Raw genomic sequence first — 27,031 nt, 5'->3', positions numbered from 1 at the left:
TTGCATTCTTCAAGCCACTAAAGCCACGAAATTCATCTGTACAGTAAACACATCGATTGGGTTGCAAGCAGAGAGTAAATATCCTTGGGAAAATCAAATCTAAAGTTTAGTCGTTTAAAAAAAAAAGAAGTCAGAGAAAGTGAATAACACAGATGTGTCTACACCAATGAACTACGTGGTACTGTTAGTGGGGTTATAATAGAGCTCCTTTTACTAAATCAAAGTTGGTCTTTCAAACGCAAAGCATTTTTGACACAAGAAATCTCCCTTTTTTAGTTTAGTTAATTCAGGTTTACAGTACACTCTGGCTTTAACTTACCCTTTGCCCTTCAGAAAAGCCGGAGCAGCCCTAGCCAGCAGTTTGTTCTGCTGTACTTCACTGTCCTTGGGAGGAGAGCTAGTTAATAAGATGGGAAAGCCAAGAAGAGCGTAAACACAGCGATGCATTCAAGAACAGAATTGGCTACAGAAGCTCCCGAGTCTAGATCCAAGCTCTATTTGGACAGTTCTCTTGTTACCCTGAAAGGTTCCAGATGTTTTCAGATTTCCACAGAGTTGAACTAGGAGTAGAAACCTGGCCTGAGAACCATAACTGCAATCACACAAGCGTCCATGATCCCTGATTTGACCTCGCTATTTGCTTAAGCAACAGACTGCATATGCCTGAACGTAATGAAAATTCATTCAACATTCATTATGGACTATCATGTCAACGGCCCAATAGTTCACTAAGTGCTGTCAGCCTTTAGATCCCACTTAAAGAATATACTTCTCCAGTCTTCCCTATATTTTCCAACTTTCTGAGTTGAAGAGAGATTTGAAAATTACCGACAGACTGCGGTCCTATTAGAAGTGCTTTACTACTCCAGGCACAAGTCACCTGACCCTTGCTGAGAAGCTGTGAAGAAAACTTTCAGAGAAATAGAAATATATATTCATATTCCCTGGGTCTATGACTGGTGAACAGAGTCCTATCAATATAGCAAATTCTTATCATTTTAGGTTCATTATGAGGAACACTTATTTAGTAATTTAAATGATAGTTTTAAAAGTTTAAAGTGTGGTTTTATTAAGTGACCAACAGAAATAGAAATAATAATTAATAAAGTATGGCCAACCAAAAGCCATCCAGGATCTACTGAGCATGCTTCTTTGGGAAAAATGGTATTGACCCTTAGTGATACAATTGGACTTTTAATGTGCTTAAAGGGAGGCCTGCTCCTTTGTAGGTTGATAATTTTCCCTCTAAAGCTGGTGGACTGAAAACTATCCTCCCCTTCTTTACATGGAGAATACAACAATTAACTCTCTGACTTTGATGACCAAATCTTTAATTTCTGGGGTTGAAATCACGAGGTGTTACCACAAACTTTCCTAACATTTCAACAGGTTCTAAATGTTATGTATGTATTAAGATGGCTTATAAAGTAGTTAAAATCTCAAAAACTTCGACAAGTTTTAAGGATTTACTACAAAGTATCACTCGCTTAGACCATGGAGTACAAAGAAAATACAAACATGAAAACCAGTATCATGTTAGAATTATGCACATCGTAACTAGAATTCTTGTTTTATAATTATATATACTAAGAGATTACGGAAGTAGTGAGATCTCTGGCAAACTTAAAATCAAAATTGATTTATAAAGAGAATGTCTAGTAGAGAGTAGCTCTCATGTTTGTTGACTGTATGACCTCACTTAGCTTTGCAGGAATGCACCTATTACTTAAAGAGTACAACTGCACCTAAATGAAACTGACTTTAAAAATGAAATGATTAGGGGCGCCTGGGTGGCTCAGTGGGTTAAAGCCTCTGCCTTCAGCTCAGGTCATGATCCCAGGGTCCTGGGATCGAGCCCCGCATCGGGCTCTCTGCTCAGCAGGGAGCCTGCTTCCCCCTCTCTCTCTGCCTGCCTCTCTGCCTACTTGTGATCTCTGTCTGTCAAATAAATAAAATCTTTAAAAAAAAAAAAAAAATGAAATGATTAGTGTTCAAGGAGAATTCAAGTTCTTGATGAACATAATGAGTTTTTTCCAGCCTACTGATCTTCACCTTTGAAGATGATGAAGCTGCCCATCAGGATGAAATAGCCACCTTAAGCCATCATAGTTGGTATTTTCCTATCATCCCACCAAAGCAGCATTCCAAACCTTGCCTTCCGAAGCACATCCCTCTGTATTCATTATCCGGTAACGACAGTCTCTGATGCCCAATTACCACCCTCCCCAACTTCTCTCTTTTTAACTCAAGATAGATGTACCTACTATATAATTCATTTCAGATCCCTGCAAAACCACTTAAAAAGTGGTGTGAGATTTCAAAAATTCTTCCCTCCAAACTTAACCATTTCCCTGCCTTGTTTTACCCCTTGAAACCCAGAGACTGTGATGGTATTTGATTCCTTAAATCCAAAACCTAGTGGTTGTGCAGGTACAGCCTGCAGATGCTGAATGCATAGGAAGAAAGAAAGGACTGGCAGAGAAAAGAAACACAAGAGCCTCAACCGGGAGGATGTGTTTGTGACCAGTTATGCCAGAGAAGTCTTATAGGTGGAAGGTGATGTGTCACTTAAGTTTGCTTCTGGGTCACTGGAGGAGACCTGCTGGCTTCAGGAAGGGAACAGAGGCCCAGATTCTCCTTTGGTGGCCTTATTCTTTATCTCCCAATTCTTTGGGCTCCTCTTTCCTTTCCCTACTACATTTGCCTGTCTTCCCTCTTCTCTTCTTTTTTCTTTCTTCTTCTTCCCAAATCCTTTCCTCCTTCAGAGGGAAGAGGAGCAGACATTCTCTCTGTACACATCTCTTTTCATTTTGTTATCATTTCCTTTGCATTAGCCCTTGCCAATGTTGGTTTGAAGAAATCATTTAAGATCTTTTATGTTCCGTCTGCCTCCCACATGAATTCTTGGGAAAATCAGTTCTTGGAAAATATGGAAATTACACTCTCATTTATGAATTTGTAGAACCATACTATTTACTTCATTTAGTTACAGCTCTTAGTATTTAGTGCCAAGAGCATTTCTGACTTTTAGTACTCACTGTCCACATAGTTTCTGGACTTCCTAGATATAGTCTCAAATTCTTCTCCTTGTCATTTATTTCTGGGAAGCCAAAAATACGAACATGTGTAGAGGAAGCCAAGTTCATGATGAAGACAATAGTGGATCAAAATGAAATAGATCAAGAACTTGCAGAGTTGACATGGGAGGTAGTTTTCACTTAAAACTTGGGTCTACAAAGACTTTTCATGAGAAGTATCTTGACTAGATTTTCTTCTGCAGCTTCCAAGGAGTTCAAAGACAGAAAGCAAAGTGAAAGCCTTTTCTCCTGAGTTCTTGTGAAGATAGTCACAATATGTATGTAGTTCATTACCATTTCTTCAAAGCAACATACACTCACAATACTTTATTAGATGTTCAAATTTTCACTTGGTAGCTTGGTCATTTGTGTGGAGAAGTTAGGTGGTATTTCCAATTAGTTGCAGGCTTTGGGATCAGGCACATGGGCACCTACATTCTTCCCAAGAAGCGATGCTTCTGGAATGTCTGTGTGCCAGAATGCAACAACGGTTGGCACATAACTCCAGCTGTAGGATCCTCCCCTTCTTCCACGTGCCTTGTTTTAAAATCAAAATGCATTCTTTCTTCTACCCTCTGAAGCTGGGAACTATTTGGGGTTCCTCTTGACCACCTGTGATCAATTTTTTCTAATCTGAGTCCCAAGAAAAAGCAGGGTCACCATCTCTAAAATTATATGTACACATCTATTTTACTTGTCCCCCCCCGCCCCTACCCAGTCCTTGTCATCGTATAAGTTCATTCTTCTGCACACATACTAACATGAATAGGCGTGGGGACCATCATACCCTGGAGGGGATGACAAGGTAAATTTTGAAGTCTTACGTGTTTGGCTGAAAGAAAAGACATGGGAAATACTCCTTTAGATTTTATTTTTCCTAAAAATTTCTCTATGTTCTCACCAAACCTCTGGAAAAGAGCAACTTTATATAAAGATAAACGTCCTTTTCCCAGATTTTTTTCATACACACACATGCAATGACACAATGGGTTCTGGGATGGTAGAGCAATTTCAAAATGTCTCATATTTATTGATTTTAAAATTCATCCTTGGTTTTGAAAGGTGACAACTAATGTCATATTTTTTGCTTAAGCGTAAAGATTTTTAGGGTGTTCTAAGGTAGCAAAATCATACACAAATGTTCCCTGGTTTTTGCTGAAACCTGAAATGTAGTTTTAAAAGCCGTTCTTGCTTGGCTGTGTTACTCTATTAGCTCTGGTCAAATTTTTTTTCTTTTATTAGACATGAAAATAAAGGATTTAAATAAAAGTTCTGGATGGAGTCTCACAGAGCAACAGTATTATATAAACAAATTATGCAATGTAAAATAATTATTATCACAGTGGCTAAACAGAAAATGATATTTGAATAATGGAAAATTAAAAGCATATTTTCATTTTTACTAATTTTAAATAATTGACAAACGTGTGGTGTTTGAACTGGTAACGGATGACTTGTAAAGTTGGCTTCCTTCTTAAGTAACTAACTGTTAATTGTGAATAAAATTTTGCTTCTCATGTAGGTATGTAAACACAAAACACACATATGTGTGTGTATAGCCATACATGTGTGTATGCATTCACACTTATGAAAATATGTTCATAATACATATGAACATATTATATGTTCATTCACATATGTCTATATATGTATGTACAATATATTATTTATATATGTCAAAACTTTTTGAACTGCACACTTATTTTAAATAAACTCATTGAATTATATACCAATTATATCTCAATAAAGCTGTTCTTTATTAAATTGCTTCTCACTATAACTAACACAGGCTAGTAACAAGGTCACTAAACTAATTTAACTAATTTAAAAGCAATAAAAAAAGGTCCACAAGTTGAGATAATTTCTGAAAAAATTCTGCTTTCCTTTCTATTTCTAATTTTCAATATCTGAGATCTGAAACATAGACTATCTGCCACATGCAAATCAGCAAACCGGCATAAAAAACAGCTCAGTGTTTCAGTGGGAAAATTGGTTGTCATCAATTCAGGCTCACATAAAAGCTGAACCATCCTTTAAGCGGGTACCGTGGAGGAAATAATAAGAATTCTTAGGTCACATTTGATTCACTACATTTACTATGTTGTTCCCCAGATATCATTAAGCCATGTCACTTACATTTTTGCCAAGAGAGCATCTAGAAAACTTTGCTGGTTATAGGGCATGCGCAGAGAAGAACTAAAGTAACTCCAGTAAGAGAATAAAGGTTACTGAGTGAAGAAGAGAGGTGACTGGAGTTTTAATTATGTCCTAATATTTCAGTATAGGAAACAGAATGGAGAGTGAAGACCAGTTTAATTCAGGTTTGAACAAAACTAGCTTATTAGTGGAACTCTGGGGCTACATGGAATAAAGAATTAACTGTGAAGAGTACTTATTTCAAATTTCATGAAATTTCAGACAGTATAACCAGAAAGTGTGAAAACAGTGAAGAAATCTTCAGGGTGGTTGATTTATATGTTTATCTATTTTATGATGTTTATTTATAAATTTATCTCTTTTCCTGACAAGAGAGGATGGTTTTTAATCTCAGAAAAAAATTAACCATGGAGAAAATGTTGGTTTTCAGAAGCCAAGGTTGAATTTGGTGCCTCAATTTTATTTCTATTTACTTTTGATTACCAAAGCACCAATGGTTAAAATTTAGTTTGGATGTTTTAAGTCTCATTAAAAATCTGGGTTGTTAGGTAAAGAATCTTTGGGTAAACAAAATGTTTGAGAAAACTGAAAAAGATTATAATGAATTAGCTTTTTTGTGGTTAAAAACCCAAACCAATCAACCAACCAACCAACCAACCAGTCAACCAATAAAAATCTCATAAATGCTGCTCAGGGGGAAGAATCAGGATTTGGGGAGTATTTGGGATGAGTGGTGTGCCTTCCCAATGTGTGCTACTGAGTCATATACAGTATTAGCTATTAACCAAATGGCACTGTGACAAACCAGAAAATAGCCCATTAGACAGTGTTCGACACACTCTATGAATCATATGCAATTTTCTGACATTTGGGAGAGTGATAAGATCTGGCTAGATGTTATATATAATAGCCAAAGTGATTCCTTTTGTGACTAGTTACTACTCTAGAGGTTCCATTTATAAAAGTATCTGTGAACCTACAAGAGATGGTTCTAAAATTGGGGGTAAAGAAGGTAGCCATTCAAACTTTGGCAATGTCCTTAATGTGGTAGTGAAGACGATGGCCATAATTAAAGAACCTTACTTTACATGGGATAAGACTGCTTCATTTTCTCACATAAATGACGCAAGGATTGTATCAAGATAATTAAGATTTTACAAAGGGAGCGTGATGCCAGCAAAGATAGCCAATGGGCAGGGGTACCTCACTGAGGGTTGTGAAGGGTCCTTGCAGTACTGTTTGCAATGATGATAGCCAATCTTTCATAGGTGTACGTAATGTTGCTGCCACACCATACATGGCTCCTGGAGCTCTTTTCCCAGTGGTAATGAGAGAGTTCCATTGCTCCAGCATTTTCTCCCTATAAATTTATGCATTTATAATAATCTGGGTTTAAAGATAGGGTCATGATCACAAAAACAAGTGAAATGAATTAGTCCACGAATTGTGTCCTTTGACCTACACTGTACCTAACAGCACACACAGGCCCACACACACACGCATGAAGACTTCCGAAGTTTAAGGGTGGGTGCCTTTGAGAATTCCCTCTTTCCTTTCAAGTAAGGGAAAGGTGAATCAAGCACATAGCTAGAAATGGAAATAAGAACAGGGCTGCGGCAGATGGTGGTGGTAACCAGAGTTATATACTTGTGAATCTGTGTGAGGTAGATTGCTAGGGTGTCAAAGGACTTCAAAGATATACCCCAGTGCCTTCTGAAGATCAAAGTGATATGCTTGTAAAGGACTCTAGGTGAGTCATGCCCGGAGTCTGTATGAGGATTCTGAAGCGGTGATTTCAATTCATCCTCATTTTGCTTTATCGTTCCAAGATCTCTCACAACACGAAAGACCCAAAACTCAAGCTAAATAAAGTATCTGTATGCCAAACCTCCCTACTTTCTCAATGCTGCCTTGACACTGATCTTGGCTTGTTGGTTTCAGGCTTCACCTGATTTTTATTTTTAATTTTCAAAAAAGATTTTATTTATTTATTTATTTGAGAGAGAATGAGCAGGGGGAGGGGAGAGAGGGAGAAGCAGACTCTCTGCTGAGCAGAGAGCCCAAGGGGGGCTTGATCTCAGGACCCTGGGATCATGACCTGAGCTGAAGGCAGACGCTTAACTGACTAAGCCACCCAGGAGCCCCGGTTTGATCAGATTTTTTAAAAAGGGCCATTGGGTTTGGGCAGGAGTGGAGGGCAGAGCTCTAGGTCATATTTCTTTGGTTCAGTTCCAAATGTAGGAAGAACAGGACCTTTAATTTATGCCTGCTTTTGGCACAGCAGGTTTCCATCAACCTTTGTGTATGGACACGGTTAAGAAATAAACAGGGGTCACCACCAGCATTATCAAGTGACAGAAATTAAGCACTGGGAGTATGAATTGGTTTTGAAATTGTTCCTGTGATAGGAATCAGACTGCCTTACCTGGGAGGAAAGCGGCCCAGGCCCAGTGAGACAGTAAGGTGTAAATTCTCAAGTCCTTTGCCACAATAATGTGGTCCAGCCATGGGACCTTGTCCCGGTCTTACCCTGTTAGTGCTACAGATCAATCACTCCGAGAGGCTCTTTGATTCAAGAATCTACGAAATCACCTTCTGGGGTCTTGCAGACTCTACAAAAACAGAGACTCCTCCAAAGAAGAAGACCCAGGTTGGTAGTTTTCATATGTATGGATCTCATAGATATTGCTATGAGGCTGTGAAGTCACTAACAGAAGCGGAACAGAGAGGGGAAGAGCCGACAAGGCCAGCTCTGGTTGAACTTCTCAATGGAATCTCATGAAGCCCCAGAAGATGTCGCTATCTCTACGGAGACACACTAGAAGAGGATTTTAGTGACAGAGTGGGATGGCCGGTAGTCTAGCTATGGCACTACGAGCTACAGTTAGTGTTTTAGAGCAGCGATACTGACCGTGGGCTGTGGTCAAGCTGACTGATGTACAGCTTTATGAGCGAATGCTCCTCAGCCCCAGAGCTGGATGCACTTAGCCCCTCAGGTAACCTGAGGGGTGCAAACAATGAGACCTCGTTAAAACCCTCCACGGACAGAGCAAGGCCCACTCAGAGAGGAAAGATGTTCAGTGTACACAGCTTTATTGAACAGCACCCTTGAAACACAAATCAGAGGCTAACCTCCATGGTGAGAGATAGCAAGGCTCGCAAACTTGAAACAACATATCTGTGGTTCACAGGGAACATTCCAGAAGGACTGAAAATGGGAAAAAAGGGAAATAATCCTAGTTTGGGTTAATGGGTACCACGCACCCTGGAGACCCAGAACAGCTCAAAGTATAATAGCAATATTTTAGAGGAGAGGAAGCCATGTTATCCATCTAGACGCATCCACCATAAGCACCGTCCGAGCTGAAATGATATAAAACGACCTTCAGTAAGGATGGGGTATAGCTCTGCTTTGACATTTGCAGAATGCAGGCTCTCCTAATAAAAGCACATCTTTCTCAACGTCATGCCAGATCTTCCCTAGCAAGAGATAATGGGCCTGCGTCCCTTCTAGACTTTACGGTAGGAAAGATGGTTGAACTCACTGGTGGCTCTGCGAAGGAGTGCAAAAAGGAACATACTGAGGGCCAAGACCCTGTCATTTCGCCCTGGAGGTTATGCAGTTCAGTTTTGCCTCTGCACTTCCACTTGTTACAGACTTGCATAATCTATAGGGAGGCAACACCACGAACCACCGTGTCTTATTTATTATGCTAATTACAATTACGGGGAACATCTTCATCTCCTGTTCTTGCTGATGGGCAAATACAGGAACTTAGGGGAAAAAAACATCAGCAGCTTTCTGAGTCTCATTGTGTGCAAATCCTTACTTGAACGCACCAGGCTATTAGAAATTGGTATTTCAGAAACCTCTCCGGGGGGAGCAGACTGATTATGTTCCTTTTACGAAACATGAAGTTGGTTTTTGTTTTGTTTCGTTTTGTTTTGTTTTCTGCTGGAAGGCACTTGAAATCTCATGTTCATTACTCACTCCAATTTTCCTTACCTTTGTTTCCGCTTTCCTGTGAACCTTCTCCGTGTATTTATAAAATAAGTCACTGATACTTTATTCATGAGATTTGATCAAACAATTTGGAGAGCCTCTTGACCCTGCATATTTATCAAGCTAGCACTAAGAGAAGTATTTGCTTCACCTGTTCTTTGCTCATGTGGGGGTGGATTTTTGTATAAAAATAGGAGACACCTTCTCCTTTTTAAGAAGTTCTTCTTACCATCCCTGAAATCACTTAAATGAAAACTATACTTCCAAGTTTGGTTGTCAGCCTCTAGCCTCAGGAACTCCAGAGCTCACCAAATTATAAGGTGAGATTTATAAGCTGTTTCAGAATGTACCTAATAATTTCTCATTGCATCTTGAAATTCCAATTCTCTCACTTAACGGGGCCATTCCAAGTGCTATGAAGGTGACTTTCTCAATGACATGGAATACAGGTGTGTCGATCATAAAACTTAAACACACCCCTCATTCTTACTGTGGGGAGATTGTAAATTCAAGTTTCCAGAAATAATATTCATCCCAAAAGCCATCCCAGCCATTGTCAAAAGCATCCAAAGGAATGAAAGTGAAAACCTGTGACAGATACTTACAAACCAGTTCCAAACAATAATCTTCCACACCTGGCTTGCACTGAAATGTTTTTCTTAACACAGAATCAGGGGTTATTACCAAGGAGAGGGCTTATTTCATAATAAGATTGGAACTTACCTCCTGGTAATAAAAGGACTTCCTGAGGAGGGGACAGAGTGGGAGAAGAGGGTGTCATTCATGCTGGTTACAGGTCTGGGCGGCCTAAAACGAAGGACAATGTGGGGGGAAAGTTAAAACAAATAGAAGTCACAAGTTAAAAACTATCCACCACCTCTCCAGGAAAGGGGCTGGAATCAACACAGAATTTTATATCTTGCAATGAAATTCTTTAAGTGTTTCGGGAAGTTACATTTCCTTAAAAATGTGGAATGTCCAATAAACCTTAGGAGGAAAATCTCTGGACACCACAGGCATGTTTATCCATGAGATTTGAGCCTTGATGTTCCCTTGAGTCATATTCTTGAAGGGAGCAAGGACTCTGAGGTGGCCTCAGGTCCTCTATCTTCTCAAAGGAGAACCTCTAAAAAATTGATGATAAGCACAATCTATATCCTCTCAGAAAGCGGAAGTTCCAGAAACTTCTCCTGTGCTCCACATAACAATGGCTCTTTTTCAAGACATCTGGTCTGGAAGGAGCCTGTTGCAAAATCATATTGAGCCTGAATTGTTCTTGTTCTATGCACAGATGCAGTCAAGCACACCAGGATTGTTATCTGGATGTTCTACACAATAGGGCACATATGCAAGGCATCTAAACTTCCTTTCATATGACGAGAGAAAGAAAATAGCGTTCAGTATTTCTCAGAACTGTGAATGGCCTTAAAGCCCAACTGCATGGGATCTGTCATTTCAAGTTGTTTTCATTTTAGCCTGTCATCCTGTTCCTGTCACTAATGTCTTCGTTCAGGCAAAATGATAGAGCTATGACACCTATCTCATCTCCAAGTGGTTTTTAGTCTTCTATTAGGTTCACTGGAATATGTTCCATGAGATGGGATTGAGAGTTCAGAATATGGGTAATGAGGCAGGGCATCGTTCCGAGTCAGAGGAAATTTTGTTCTCACTATAGTTCTGTACTGGAATTTGATGGAACAGAATTTGTGAACACCAGACATTAATCATGGTAGCCTACAGAATCTGTGTTGGCTTGATCAAGAGACAAAGTTTTAATGGTTTAGTTTCTACCTTAGGGAACCAAAGTTGGTTTTGGATTCCACAATGCAGAGATCCTGAGAAAAAGGGAGACTTGTTTATCCCAGTGTGTTTATGCGACTGGAAATGATGCTATACAGGTTTTAAAAGGTCAGCACAATATGCAAAAATTCATTGAAACTTTTGGTTCCCAATACTTGGTGCTAAACAATGTTCAACGATTTTTACAGACATTATTTGCTGGGGGAGGTGGAAATAGCAGCCTCACTATTTCATCTACTCTAAACATATCAGCTGACATTCTGAAAACTATCTTAGTGTTTTGCATTACTTACGTAGGATGTGTCTTTGACACGTGAGGCTAGTTTAAAACTAATTCTCCCTTGAACACAACACTTTCACCTTGTAGGCAGGATGCGAATTTTATACAAATGTCCTCTGTGAATTTTGAAAAGTTAGGTAGATCAGATATTAAAACAGTGGGAATGAAATAGCTTTCTTTTAACTTTGCAACAAGTTGAAACCATCAACTTGACCAACATTTCTGGGTTTTTTTGAGTCTTTTTTAACTTTCCCATCGTGCTCTAGCTCTAGGAAATGAGAAAACAAGTCGACTTGGAATGCTTTTTAATTAACCTGGTAAATTTACTCTGTAGAACCTGGTCACTGCCAAGCTGAAATTGCAGTTTCTTAGTAAATGGCTTCCTGTTTAAGGTTCATCATGGAGATGTTGAACCTGGGACACAGAATGACTAATCTTGGCACCAAATGGTGCCTTTCAAAGGGACTGAGGTTCTTATTTCCTCCATCATCAAATGGGAAGTTACTTTATCTAATAACTAGGTCACACTGGGAATTTTAAATGTATTGATTCTTGTGAGAAAAGAAATAGCTCCACAAGATAAAGTCACACAGATCGACTGCAAAATTTTCCTTGTGGACAAGACCTTCACAGAGAACATTTTTTTTTTTTAAGATTTTTATTTATTTATTTGACAGAGGGAAAGAGACAATGACAGAGGGAATACAAGTAGGGGGAGCGGGAGATGGAGAAGCAGGCTTCCCACCGGGCAGGGAGCCCGATTTGGAACTTGATCCCAGGACCCTGGGATAATGACATGACCTGAGCCAAAGGCAGATGCTTAACAACCGAGACACCCAGCTGCCCTCACAGAGGATATTTTTATAAAATTGGCATTCATTTGTGACTAGAAAGTATTCTGCTTAAGACAGAATTAGTTTTAAACTAGTTTGATGTTACTCACTTGTGTTCTGTCTCATAACCACTTATAATTATGATTACGTCTTTATAAGCACACAGGGGACTACTGAACTACTTACCAAGTGTCACTTTTGGCAGCAAGAAATTGAATGCAATAGAGACTGTTAATCATGGTAAAATTAACAAGAAATACAGCAGCTAAGAACAAATGCCAAAATACCAAAATGTCACTAAGTGGACTTACATACCTATGGTAATTCAGAACAGCTACATGAACGGCATATTTTAAAATTAGAAGTCTGAGCTATCCCCATTAAAACAAACAAACAAACAAACAAAAGAAAAAGACATGGCTATCTGATTAGAACAAAAACATCTGAATAATAAATGAAAGAGAAAAATGTCTAAAACTAAAAATAGGAAAAAATTCTGGTCTAACAGAGATTGGACCTTCTGCACACAGAATTTCTTGTATGTTATTTCAACAATTAAATGTTTTTCACATTTTGCATTTTAAAATTAAGACATTCACCCTGAAAAAATATATTATCCATGAGTACAGACCACTATTTTGATTTGAGGACTCTTTGGAGAATCTGGTTAAATATATGGAACTTTTCTCAGGAAAAGGCCCATTTTTGTAGAATTTTAAGGGAATCCCGAAACTCTGCGTGGAACTCAAATTGTGTAGAGAGCGCCCTCAGTGAGTTTAGTGAATAGTACGTCAAATCAGATTGCCACTAGACAGGTAAAAATTTGTTTACTCATTAGCCAGTTAAATACACACACCCACCAGCCAGAGCACGACTGGGTACAGGCCCTGGGCTATGTAATACCGCAGCGTGCCTGACCACGAACTTGACTTTTATTTCACTGTCTCATTTCCTAATTTTGTCTCCAAGTGGGAGGAAGCATCCTAATTCTGTTCTGCTGCAAAACTCTCAGAGTCAGGCTGTTCACATCTCTCGCTCTAGTTTCCTCACACTCATCAGCTCTGACTGAACGTCGCTCTCTGGGCTGAAACTCCCAGCGGCGCTGGTAGGAAGTGACTGCACAGCAGAGCTCGGAGAGACGCTCTCAGTTACTTTGCTCATTTATTAGCAACATAGGGATTGTCTCCGGCGGGGGGCGGGGGGGGTGGTGCGAGGAGGGGACACTGTTGAGACCTTAATAAGAACAGCTCGTATGAGGTCGTTTTCTGCAAGCAATTGGCCCTCTGGGATACTCCCCAGATTTATTTATCCCTGGTTTAAGACTTATTTTTAGGATCAAAACTTCCAAAAATAAGTTAGTCACATTCTCCAGAATTGGCTTACATTCGTTTTTTGGATGCTTAGCCCATGCCAGCAACATAAGCCTCCAGGCTGTGTGTATTGCCGAAGGCAGTAAACCCTCCATGTACACTTGGGAGCAAACCAAGATGAGCCCCGTGGTATGTATACAAAGCCACAGACATGACACAGCACAAATCATTGGATGGCATTTGCTTAGGTCCACCAGAGGAAAGAGTGACCGCTTCCATAAAGGTCTCTGAGCCATCATGGCGCCTCCGATGGATCACGTTCTGAATTTACTGACGCACAAACTTTGTACTGGGGGGTTTCCAATACTGACAGGTCTGATCAGCTGCCTCTTGATGTCAACATGCGAACCGAGGCCCTGAGTGTGGCTGGTCCTACTGAACTGTGCGACACAAAAAGTGGTTTGTGTTGAGGGGGGAACCACCTTTTCTAGAGTCTTTCTGATGGTACCTGCAATGACATAATTCCTAACTGGGCATGGAAGCAGATGGTGAGCTTGCCAAGATAATATCCAGGAAGAAATACTTCTTCTCCCTCAGCCTCCCCTGTTATCTGGTCACCCAGGCCTGAGAGAGGCTCCAGAGCCTGAGGCTTCTGAAAGGTGGAAGGAATGGGCGGGAGCACCGTTTCTGCACACATCCCCTTCTGTCCACCAAACTCATGTAGACTTTGGAGAAAGAATTTTTTAAAGTCTGTTTTTGGATGTTCTGAGGAATTTTACCACCAACTTCCCCTTTCCACCTTCCCATGTATGGGCCATGATTCTTCTAAAGTTGTGCAGTTTAGGATAAGACAACAACGATTTTTAGATTTGTTGATATCTTTAAGATGACTGGCTTTGCAGATAAATGAAACAAGGAGCTTTTATATTGGGGACTCAAAGCACAAGTGATATTAAGGTACAGTGTGCTTTAAAATTTTCTCATTATGGTTAATTTCATTGATTGTTACTGTCCAGTAAAACCTCTACTAACAACTGTATTTTATAATGATGCTTTTTGAATATTTTCTACCTGTAGGTGAATAACGTTAGTGTAGCGTTCTTTACTTGTACATCAAGATAGAAGTACTGTTTACCCCTACAATAAAAGACTATAATCCTATTATTACTCTCTTTTTTATAACTTAAAATTTAAAACTTGGTCCCTAGCAATTGATATGAAGTTGCCTTTGTATGGACGTGAACATGCATAAATGAAGAAAAATGTCTTCCTCTGGAAGGCAGAGATACTCACACAATGTGGGCCAAGTTGAGTGGCTTCTCAGGCTGGTCAGGGAACATGGGGTGCAAGGGCTCACGGCTGGAAGCGCAGCTCAGAGACTTGCTTAATGCATTAGTTAGCTTCTTAGCAGGGGATTTCTGGAAAGAAGAAGAAAGGTAGAAGTGATAAGAACTAACATTGATGTTACATTCTCAGAGATGATTTGTTTTCATAATAGATATTCATTCATTCACTCATTCATTTCTTCATTGATTTATCCATGAAATCTTCAACTACCTACTACTCTAAGGGAATTTGCTCCGTGCTGAAACTAAAGTTCTGGGACAATCCACCAGAGTACCTGCCTCCTGCTATTTTGTGTCAGCAAATGCTGTGATGAGTGGAAGCAGTCATTGTGCATGCGACATCTGAGCTGGGACTGAAAGGACCAGCAGGAGTCCTTCTGATAGTAACTCAGGGGACTGGGAAGGTCATTCCAGATGGAGGAAGAAGAAACCCCATTCTGGAGAGGAAAGTAGAAGACAGACCCTTGAAGTCCTGCACTGCCACATCAAGGACCATGGTCTTTATCTCAAATGCAGAGCGAGACAATGAAGACTTTATACCATAGAGGTGACAGGAGCAGATGTGATTCTAGAAGGATTACTCCTGCTTAAGAGCAGAAAACGATCTGGGAGGAGACAGGAGTGGAAGTAAGAAGGTGAGCAGAAGGTTTCACAGGCATCCGGGTGCAAGATGTATTGGGCATGGCTGGATCCATCCAGTTAAAAGTGAAAGGGAAACTTCAATCAGGGATTTTGGAGTTTAAAATTCATGTTCTTTCCAGAGCATTATGTTATCTCTTTTTCATTTAGACGAGTGGGATGTAGATCTTAAAATTTCACAGCCACTTCTATCAAAAATAATCTACCTCATATAATAAATCTTTACAGCAGCTTTTCCTTTCCACGAGAAGTCACTTACCATTTTGTCACTTGCTTTTATGCAGAGAGCCCATAATTGGCAATACAATGAAGCGACTTTTGTCTTCATGATCTAAAAGCTTAAGCGATAGAAGCATTGTTCAAGAAGTTCCTCTTTGGCTTTTGTTAGGACATATAATTCTTAGAATACCTAAAACACAGCCACTGCAATGGCTTTTCACCCCCATAAACACTGCAGCCTCTTTATCCCCTTGACGGGTCTGATCCTACTTGTAAAGACGTTGTCCTGCCATATAACCATATAATTCTGAGTCCACAATCTCTAAGAAAGAGGCGCCTAAACTGACTTTAGCATTGACGTAAAACAATCAGTAAAAATGCTTAGTCTTCAAACACTAACCCTCCAGAATGTGAGATAGAACAAGTTTGAAAATTGGTAATATATCGACCATAAGAAAATAGAAAACGTTTTCTCCTATCTTCCGTACTAAACAGTGTTTCATAATCTGTGCTGGTATATCCATGCTCAGCATGTGACATAACCACCAGTGACAGGAGGCATCTGCTCTGGCCCAAAGCCCTCAGTATACAACACCTTAGTGAAAAACTGGTACTCAAATTCAGAGTCTGAACGATGCTGAAAAATTAAAATATTTACACTGAATGCTGGTTCCCAATAATCATTCCTAGAAAGAACGTTCTGATTTAAAATGCATTTTCTGGGAACACCTGGGTGTTAAGTGTCTGCCTTTGGCTCGAGTCATGATCCCAGGGTCCTAGGATCGAGTTCTGTATCAGGATATCCGCTCAGTGGGGAGTCTGCTTCTCTCTCTCTCTTTGCTGCTCCCCCTGCTTGTGCTCTCTCTCTCGCTCCCTCTCTCTCTGACAAATAAATAAATAAAATTTATTTTATAAATAAATAAATAAATAAATTATATATTTATAATACATAATAAAATAAATTATAATTATTTATAAATAAAATAAAATAAAATGCATTTTCTGAAGACCCTTTAAAAAAAAAAAGAATAACTTACTCTTTAAGTAAAGGGTATGTGTTAATTGAAATGCATAAAATCTAGGAAAAAACTCTTAATAAAAAGTTTGCATTTTCTTGTGTAAGAACTACTCCAAGAGCGGTTGGCAGGTTTGATGGTACAGCCCACAAACCCCAATCCATACACAGGGCAGTACTTTCACAGAAGCACAGGAACAACCTCAGGGGACCTGACCTTTGAGCGACTAAGACCTAGATCAGCAAACTAAACCGCTTGAACCCCGAGCTCACCCAGTTGGATTCCTCCCACACATGTATCACGTGGACAGACTCTCACAGGTCACCTCTGGCAAGCCGGTCACTTACAGTTTACGCAAGGATGATCTGCTCATAGAGACTATCTCCCTGCCTCCAAAAAAGGAAACTGAACAGCACTCGGAGCCCACAGGCTCACACATCTTTCCTTTTACGAGCTCTAGCCATGCACTTAACGGAGCTCCAGTATCTGAGAGCCAAGGAACTAATGATAATTTTTAAGAAATTCCCACACCCAAAACAAAACAAAACTCGGAGAGAACCTTAACTTACTGTGAAAACGAAATTATGTCCCAAAGTTGCTAGTTCGGTTGTTATCTAAGCCAGTACTGAGCTGTCTGCGTCCCAAGAAGTAACAGAGTGTGAGTTCCTAAACTGTAAGTCCTAGAACACGACACTGGCTTCAGATGCCGCAATGAAGATGGCCCAGTAAGGTGGGGGTAGGGTGGAGGGAGAGGGGAAGGAAGGCGTGCTAGAGCAGAAGTTAGGGTTGCTTCTTGATTGTCCCGCCATCTTTGCTGGTCCCTTGCATTCTGAGTGACGCTCACACATACGAGGGTAAGTGTTGCCTGGACCTTGCCTTACCCATGAGGTGTACTCTTTCATTTGGTGCTGGTTGCTATGGGAACCGCCAGCATGTCCCCTCCAGAAGCAGTCCTGACAGAGCTGGTAATTGTGACACTGTTGGCATCGGTAGCGGAATCCCATCATACTCTCACTGTGGCAGTAGGAACATTCAACCGGATGGAAGACTACGGGGGAAAGAAATGGAGAAAAAAAAAATGAGAAAATAAAAGTCTGAGCCAGAATAAGGAAAAATGCAGCCAAACAGGGACTGTGTTTTTCTGCTGTGTGCCTTGATTTCAGAGGCTAGTCATTTCTGGCTGAGGGGAATTATGTTTATTCCTGGACTCTCACCACCCTTTTCACGCATGTGTGTGGAGGTGGAGGAAATGAAAGGGGATGGAGAATAGGTCTTCTTTTAACCACAAATTTCTCTCTCCATTTCCAGCTCTTACACTATGAGAATATAAATTACCTAAACTGACTCGTCTTTCCCCCAAACTGCTCCCTGTCTCCAGGAGACCAGCAGAGCTCCCTAGAAGACTCAGAGGCACAACAGATGAACACAACTGACTGTCCACTGGGTGGAGAGCAAATGTTAGAGAAGTGGAAAACGGGGAGAAAAAAGAAAGGGAAATGAGGGAGAGTATGAAAACTGGATAAGAGAATTGAATTATTTAGTTAAAAAAAATGGAGTGGCTGATTGTCTTCTTTCATGACTGACATTACCTCCATTTAACAATTTTTTCTTTCTTTCCTGAGAGACAGTTGGACAGAGCCCAAAGAGATGTGTAAATGATGTGAATACACTTCTAATTCAGATAGTTTGAGGGACACTGATCTCTCTGTGACAGACAATTGGAATTATAAAGCAGGCAAGGTAAAATACTTGAGATTTGAGGCTAACAAATAACCAAATCCAAGTAATTGTCTACACGTTATGAGCTAAAGATATTAAACAGCAACAATTCTTGCCTTTGGTCAAGCTACTCTTTATGTAACCACAATCACTGAAAGCTCCATTCAGAACATATGACTGAAGATTAGCAAGGTACCATAATCTAATTTTTCCCTCTATCTCCTCCGCCTATTCTTGGCCGAGTGCCTAGGAATGGTCAATGCCATGTACACCAATATTGGAATTTCAGACCTAAAAATAAACCTGGAAAATGTCATATTCATTATGGAGATTCTTCTCCTGCTACAGCAAGACTACAGCCCCACGTGACTTGTAACTGAGAGACACATGGTGAGATTTAATAAGCGTATGGGATCGACAGTCCTAATTTTGCAGTGGACCTCAAAGGCCTTACTGATCAAGGAGAAAGTTTCTTTCAAAACTCAAGAATTACTGAACGACCTTTGTTTAATAACTGTAGACTTGACAGCCTGCTAATTCTAAAAACTGCCATAGCTCAGGAGTAACTACTCACCATTCTCCACATTCGCCAGACGATGCAGAAGGGGCAGCCAGACCAGACACTGGGGGGGAGGGTCAGACATGAGAGTGTCCAAGAACCCATTTAAGGTGACTTTTTTCTGCATCAAAAAACCCACAAAAATTTAGAACCATTTGAGATGAAAGACACAAGACATTCAATGAACCTCTAACATATCAAGAAACAGAATATATTCTGATAGCTGGAGAACCAGTTCTGAACTTAAACCCTTTGGTTTCTTTTGACACTTCCGCACACGTAGGACTGGGTTATCTCCGTTGAGGCTGAGTCCATATTGCCAGAAGGAGAGCAACAGTTCTGGGAGGGGTGCTTTTGTGTATGAGGGACATATCAAAGTGATGAGGAAAGATGAAGGGTAGACTTGCTCTGTAAAATTTGACCCAACTGTGGGTCACAGCACGTGCCACAATTCCCAGAGCAGGTGGTCTTCCCCATCTGTAGAACAATGTCCCTTTCAAACTCCCTCCACTCCCCTAAGTCCTACATACTTCATGGTTAATATGAATGGTTCTGCGATACAAGATCAGCAGGGAGTCCTGTTAGGAGGGAGCGATCCTTTGCTGTGAGGAGAGAACCATCTATATTTTTGAAAATCCTTTTTCTCTTTATAGATCTTTCCTTTTAATTTAGTCTGCATCTGTTCTCACTATCCTGGTCCTTTCCAATGCAGAAAAGGAATGTATTATAAGTTTCTTTCAAAATGACAAAAAATAAGAAGTTATAGGAGTACAAGATAGTATAATAGGATGAATGATAACAAAAGACATGTTTATACACAAAAATCACTATTTTGGAAATTTTGAATTATAATATCAGGTGGATGGGGTAGGTTTTTTTTTCTTTTTGTTTTTAAATTTCTATTTTAACTCCTGTATAGTTAACCTACAGTGCTATATTAGTTTCAGGTGTACAGTATAGTGATTCAACAATTCTATACATTACTCAGTGCTCATCGAGATGGGTGCACTCTTAATCCCCATCCCCTCATCAACTCCCCCCGGTATCCATCTATTTGTTCTCCACAAAAGAGCCCAAATAACCAAAGCAATTTTGGGGAAAAAAAAAAAAAAACAACAACAACAAAAAACGAAAAACAAAAAAAGAAAGCTGGATTCTAGATTTCAAGATATACTACAAATTGTAGTAATCAAAACAGTATTGTACTGGCACAAAAACAGATCAATGGAACAGAATAGAGAGCCATAGAATAGTTTCATATCTTTAGACAAGAAATCAGTAGTGGAGAGTTCTAGTATATTTTCAAGGCACCTATGTTAACACTAATCCTTGTCATTCACTCACAAGATATTTTGGTATGCTTCAATTAATCTTTTTTTATCAGCAGATATTTATAATTTTAGCCTTTCCTTGTAATACTAAATAGCTTAGGTTTTATAGGATTGATAGCAACATTATTATTAAAATATATTTTATGTAAAGTATAAGTAATGAGACATTTTTGAAAAAGCCACCACAATTTGTAGCATCTAAAATAATTCTGTCTTTCCAAAAATCACTTGGAATGGCTTGTACTTTTTCCAATGAAGCAATGCAAACAAATTTAAAGTGTCATCATTCAAACTGCTGTGATAGTTTATGAAGGACAAAAATAAACTGGTCTTATTATTTTTATTTGTGTTGCCTCTTTTTATACTTCCAATGATCTTCTCCATTTTGATCATTCATCATACTGGCTAAAAATCACTTCTGACAATTCCCAAAAATGTTATTACGATTTTGACATATATAAATTTCTCATCGTTGAGGATATATAAAAATTTATATAATAGGACAGTCTACAAGATATTTCAAAAGGACTTTTGAGCGGCAATAACATCATATATATAATTCTTATTGAACATGTAGGTCCTAGGAAAATAGATAGTCATCAAGAGAGTCAAAAGCAAAAACAAACTACTGGGACTACACCAAAATAAAAAGCTTTTGCACAGCGAAGAAAACCATCAACAATTGTACAAATGTACAACAAACCCAGAGGTAGGGAGACCAGCATGGAGGTTAACACAATAGGCCAGGCAACAGATGAGGATGAGGAAAGAGATCAGAGAGACATTTAGAAGGGGAAGACAGCAGGGATTGAGGACTGATGAGAACTGCGGGTTGAGGAAGTTGTCTGGAAGGAGGCCAAGGTGAATGGAACCATTCTGACGTGACCAGCTCGAAGGATAAGTATAGAGAGGAGTGTGCTTTGGCTGGGGACAGAGATGAGGGACCTAAGCCAGCCAGGGGCTGGGGGAGTAGGAGGGGTCAGAAAGGCCTTCTGGATGAGACAACATGGAGTATCTCCAACCGTCCCATCTCTTATTAGTTGTATGGATACCATTATGATTCTACAACAATCCATGACCCATAGGGATGTCTAAGGCACTTCGACCTCATAGGTCACAAGGAAACAGACTGATGAAGTTACTAGGTGGGCAGTTAAATGCAGCTTTTCAGGGGCTCCTATGCACTGATTTCTTAAGTAAGGGATCCTTTTAAAGGATATTCTTGGTTAGTATGAATTTTTAAAAAATTTCGAGCAAAACCTTCAATTTCTGGGTTTGTAAATTATCACTGAGCTGTGCTGGAGAATGGTGCTGGACATGCAGACTTTGTACGTGACTGGGCAGATGCAAACATGGAAAGCCCCAAGAACTCAATAGCTTCTCTGGGCCAACTTGTACCACCCCCACTTAAAATTTGTCACTCTGAACTCCTAATGTATCACGTCAGGGGGAACTTAGCCAGCTGTGTTTGTCATACATTTGGCATACGCTATATGATTCCTTTCTTGCTTCCTTTGCTGCACATTGGTGAAACTTGGCACTGGCTCAGACTTGTGTTTCATGTGAGGCTGAGTGACAGTTCAGCTCTTTTGATAGGACAGTGATAATGACCGCAATAATACCAAGGGTGGAAGTTCGTTGTAAGGATTAAATTAGACAATGCAAGAAAAGAGCTTAGCATGGTACCTGGCTCATGGTCAGGAAGTACCACCAATTATTATTTTCTAGGTAAGCTGATTTGAGTTACTGGCTCGGAGGTCATTTGTCAGAGGCTGGGAGATACTACAGGTTATCATGAAGAGGAGTTTAAGTGGCGACTTGATGTAACATACCGAAGGACAACCTAAGAGACATTTCTTTTTTTTCCTACCTGTTGAGAGAAACAGGACCTTGCTGACTGCTCTGTGTAACCGAATGAAGGGCCTTCAAAAACGGCTGTGGGTAGTTTGAGAACTTCCCGGAGGAATTGATCATATCGTCCATAAACCATCACCCCGCTGGAGTCAGAAATCATGGAGAAAATATCTGATGGAAGGAAAAGGAAAGATATTTACTCATCCCATGAATATATTCTCTACCGTTTCAGTGAGACGTATCTGCTGCAAATAACAAAAACTGTAGCAGAATAAGTAATTTTTTATGAAAGAGTAACACAGAAGTTAATTGTTATGCTGAAATATTCCTGGCATAGTGTTGCCTTTGGTGTCTTTTTGTTGCTGATTCTGAAACATAGCATTAATTTGGGTAAAATTAGCATATTTTGATAAGACAGCATCCCATTTTTATTTTGAGGTCAGTTATAAGCTCAGACATCACTCAATGGAAGGAATTTTTAAATATGTGAGGGATATGCCGATCTCACTGAAACACACAAAAAATATTTGCCATAACATTGGGGTGTGTATGTATCTAGCTAGCTAGCTATTTACTCATCTATATCACCACCAAGACCTTTGAGTTTTGTTTTAAGATATTGAAAAACGAAAGACACAATGGGGATAAGGATGTAATGAAATCACCTGATTAACTTCCCACAGAAGCAGAAAACTTTCTATAAATCATGGTGTTCCAGGTTTACAGGGAAGAGTCTTTTGACTCACATAGTCGAGGGGGAGCCTGGCCTTGGGGAAGATCAATGAGGTAAAGTCGGAGTCCTGGGCAGAGTCTGTGTCTTCACTGAACCCCTGTCCTTCAGTTTCTGCCGCTATGGGCACTTAGTGAATATTAATGGCATAATTTCGCAAGGTACTTTATAATCCTCTGTGGAAGTCACTACGGGAATGAAAGCAAATGCTATCATAGTTTGTCACCAGGCTAGATTGTAACTAGGCCAGCACAGCTGTTGGGATAAACTGTTGTAAATTCAATGTGTTGCCTCTGTTCATTTTGGGCTTAATGTCTCAAGGTCAAAATGCAATCTGGGGACATGGTTTTTACACTGCAGTCAGATGGTAAGCCTATTACAGGCTTTACCTGGATTATGTTTTGAGGATGTGAACTGACTCATTGCCTTCAAATACTCCATTTATAAAGAATTTCTACTGTGTTTCGAATTGTTTATCAATTATGAGGCTAAAGAAATTTTACCTAAGCTACCAAGTTAATGTTGTTCTCATCCACCTTCACAATTTTATCTCTTATGTTTATCTCTTTATCTCTTATGAATTCATTATAAGTGGTCAAAAAAAAAAAAAGAAAAAAGTTGCTAACAGCAAAAAAACTCTTATGTAATCCCACATATATAGAAATGCAAGAATTCCAATAAAAACGGAAAAAAAGAAAACCAGGTAAAGGAAATGAACTTTCTTATCAGAGCTGCCATCTCGTGTGTTTTTAGGTAGGCTGGTCAACTATAATTGGGTCATCCTGATGCTCTTCAAGCCAGGAATTTTCTAAGCCAGGACACATTTTGAAAAGTAGCCTAGGTCTTTCAAATCACCCACAGAAAGAATTTAGACAACAACTGTAACTAGAGCAAAAGCTGAAGGAGTACCAACACTGACCTTTCACAAACTTGAAGCTCATATTAAACTTGTCTGTGTTGATGAAGCTTTGCGAAGCAAGAGCCAAACTAGGGCTAGGTCACTGGGATCAAAGGGAAGGGGCTGTTAATGGCCACTCTGGTTTTTCAAAAGAAATGAGGGACTCTGAGGAAGCGATCAAAATGATGTTTGCACCTTAGTTCTGGGCTCTCATGTTATATAACAACATATATATGCACATATGGCTATGACAATATACATATACACATATGTAATATGCTAATAATATGTAATATATGTGTATGTAATAAAATAGAAGGTTTTTCAAAGATTAAATTAGTCAACAGACAAAAAGCATACAGATATAAAGGACACAGACTAGTGCTTGACACTTAGTACACAGTACAGAAATGTGAGCTGTTTTTACTACTAATTTCATGTCACATTTTTTTCTGTTATTTACTTTAGATGCTTAGGCTTTGCCTCCCCCATGGGATTGCTCTGTAATGTTACCAATCATACTCTAAATCACCTCTGTATTTCCGACGGCACCATACAAAGAGAGATACTTTAGAAGAATTTATATTCACTGATTCATTCATTTTAAATTAACTTAACACATACAAAATGAGTAAAACTGTGCTAAGCAATGACTACACAGAAAATCCAGGACATAGTTCTTTTTTACTTATTTTTTTTAAAGGAATTAAAACAAAATTTTATTTGAAAATAACATCAAACTTAACAAAATAATTGCAGGAATAAGAGTACTCCAAAGAACACTCACACATAACCTTTATCCAGATTCATCTATGAACCCTTTATTCTATTTACTTTATCATTCTATCTATCTATCATCTATCTAAATATCTGTCTATCTATCATCTGTCTATGTCTGCCTGTGTGTATATATGTGGGGCAAACATACAATTTTTTTCTGAATTGAGACTAATTTGCATATATCATGGCTTTAACCTCTGAACGCAGCCAGTGTGTCTTCCCTAAGAGTAAGCGTATATCCTCTGATGAGATTACAGCAAGGGGCAGCAAACTTTTTTCTGTAAAGGGCCCGATAATGGTATTTTGGGTTTTGTGGACTTCATATGGTCTCTGTCCATACTCATCTTTGTACTTCATACAACCTTCAGAATGTGGAAGTTAGTCTCTGCTCACAGGCCATAGCTTGTTTACCCTGGGTTTCAGGGTAGTTAACCACTTTGGTATATTTAACATTGATACATCGATCTTATCTAATATTATCTGGCCTCTTGGTCATATTCCAATTTTGTGAATTGGTCAGTAATAGGACATAGTTCTTGACCTCTGGGCGGTCCCAGTCCCTTGAGGGTACAGAGACGTGCTTACAGACTGCGTCCTATGACATTGTAAGTCCTCCGCGGTGGTGTGACTACTGGAACAGGAGCGTGCACGGGCTGCAGCAGGAGTGTGAACAGAGGGCTTCCAGAGTGAGGGAAGATTTCCTTACCGAAGTGACTTCTAGGTCTTCCTAGGTGACAGAGGGGACTTCTAGGCCAAGCGTAAAGGACAGTTAGGGGCTAGTCAGGCTTTAAGACACAGAATCAGGGTGTGTGCACGGGCACGCTCAAGCACGATGCACTCAAGGCTCTTCAAGGAGTTCATTGTTCCAGGGGCCCTGGGTGCCCACGAGGGCATGGTGGGAGACGAGGTAGAGATCTGAAGAGCTTTAGGCCTCTACTAAGGCGCTTAGATGGTGTCCAGAAGATGTTTTGGGAGATGCTAAAGATTTAAGGCAGGCCAGTGAGTTAGAAATATTACCCCGGGGGGTAGGTGTGGAGACAGAACAACAAGTTCAGTTATGGAAACCCAACAAATCCCTGGTGTTGGCCACAAGGCTATTCTTGTCAACCAGCCTTCCCCAAACGTTTTAGCATAGCATGTGACATTCCAGGCCAGCAGCACTGTTTTCAAAATTTTTTAGGATCCTTAGGACCGTCTGGGAGCCCCAGGGAAGAATTATAAACAGGTGTCCCAACTCATTACAGCAACAGCTTATAAGTGGACCAAGAACGATTTGACACAAATACGGTGTTTGATTAGGTCAGTCTCTGTTTAGGTCGCCGTGTCCTCTGACTGCGGGGGCAGCCTCACACTTGAGGCTGCTGTGGTTACGGTCATGAAGAGCCCGCATATTGGTTCCTGGCGGCCCTGAGGGCTGGAAATTGTGGTGCAACATGGAGTTGTTGTCCCTTTTCATTCATTTTAAAGCAGTTGGAAAAATTTAGTTTAATATCTTCTATCTTCCACTTTTTGCCTTCTAAAGTTCTTAATTTATTTTCAGCAATGACTCTTGCCCTGCCCTCTCCCACATGAAGGGGGTATTTGGAACAAACTAAATACCTCTCATCCTTATGCATGAAAACAGAAAAATTGCCAAAAGAGCACAGCTGGCATATTGGCTTAAAGTGAATTAGAACTGAAAGAAGGGAAAACAAAACCCTCAAACACTGAGAAATTCCATATCCTTTCATTTTACTTTTTCTTAGTACAAAAGCAATGTGGAAAATCATGACTTTGCCTGTTTTATCAGCAAGAGCAGCCAGCAAAAGAAGACCAGAGAAAACCCTCACAATCCCACTCCTCAAGAGTCAGCCTCTGTTGTCTGTGGGCAGATTGGCTCATATTTGTGTATTCAGCTAATAATTATCACTGAAGCCAGAAATACTGGTGACTGAATATATTTATTTTGACTAACTAACATCTTGGAGAAGTTCTTCCAACCAAAGTGCTTTCAGTTAAATTGTGTTTGTCAAATTGCTCCCAAACAACTTACCAGGAAACCACGAAAACCACCTTCTTGGGATTCAGTAAACAAAGAGTGACTCCTCAGCAGGGCAGCTGGGGCTACATTAAGCTGTGATTCGGATCCACTCCACTGTGAGAGGGCAATGTCATAGCTCTCATGATCACATGATCTGTTTTTGGCGCTCTTTAGAATTTGTGACACTGAAACTGATTTCTGCAGACTGAAGAACACAGTCTACTTCCAGTGAGACTCATGCGTTGGTCAACTTCTTTCACCGCACTGATGAGGGTTTACTTTGGCTACTAGGTAGCAAGCACGCTTTGCTCATCGAGGGTGGGGTGAAGAGAAAACACCCTAGGGGTGACCTTGTTGGCTCTGAATTCCTGGACATGCAAGAGATCTGCCAGGGTTTTGACTGCTGGTAAAGTTCTGCTCAGAACCTTAGTTATCTTGAGCTTTTTAACTCTGCAGACGT

The 27,031-nt window shown here is 39.9% G+C and overlaps 1 protein-coding gene across 8 annotated transcripts in view; it reads right to left on the bottom strand.

The window, feature by feature from the left end:
• Positions 1–27,031, bottom strand: part of LOC111142434 (dystrobrevin alpha) — a 258,816-nt gene that overhangs the window by 51,726 nt on the left and 180,059 nt on the right. For 2 of the 8 annotated variants that reach the window (XM_022495554.1, XM_022495555.1), the window contains exons 5-12: positions 22,160–22,314; positions 18,974–19,079; positions 17,562–17,728; positions 14,754–14,878; positions 12,337–12,345; positions 9,961–10,044; positions 8,146–8,235; positions 320–397 (exon numbers count right to left, since the gene is read on the bottom strand). In XM_022495554.1, the coding sequence (XP_022351262.1) occupies positions 320–397; positions 8,146–8,235; positions 9,961–10,044; positions 12,337–12,345; positions 14,754–14,878; positions 17,562–17,728; positions 18,974–19,079; positions 22,160–22,314 (814 nt within the window). Of the gene's footprint in view, positions 1–319; positions 398–8,145; positions 8,236–8,467; positions 8,598–9,960; positions 10,045–12,336; positions 12,346–14,753; positions 14,879–17,561; positions 17,729–18,973; positions 19,080–22,159; positions 22,315–27,031 lie in introns of those variants that run through there. The other 6 variants (XM_022495557.1, XM_022495560.1, XM_022495556.1 and 3 more) reach the window with 6 other exon arrangements.

Source organism: Enhydra lutris, unplaced genomic scaffold, assembly GCF_002288905.1.
Source record: "Enhydra lutris kenyoni isolate GAN:26980312 unplaced genomic scaffold, ASM228890v2 scaffoldscaffold8, whole genome shotgun sequence".
NCBI lineage: Eukaryota > Metazoa > Chordata > Mammalia > Carnivora > Mustelidae > Enhydra > Enhydra lutris.
The sequence above is the reverse complement of the archived record's forward strand: the minus strand, read 5'-3'. Positions and strand labels throughout refer to the sequence as shown.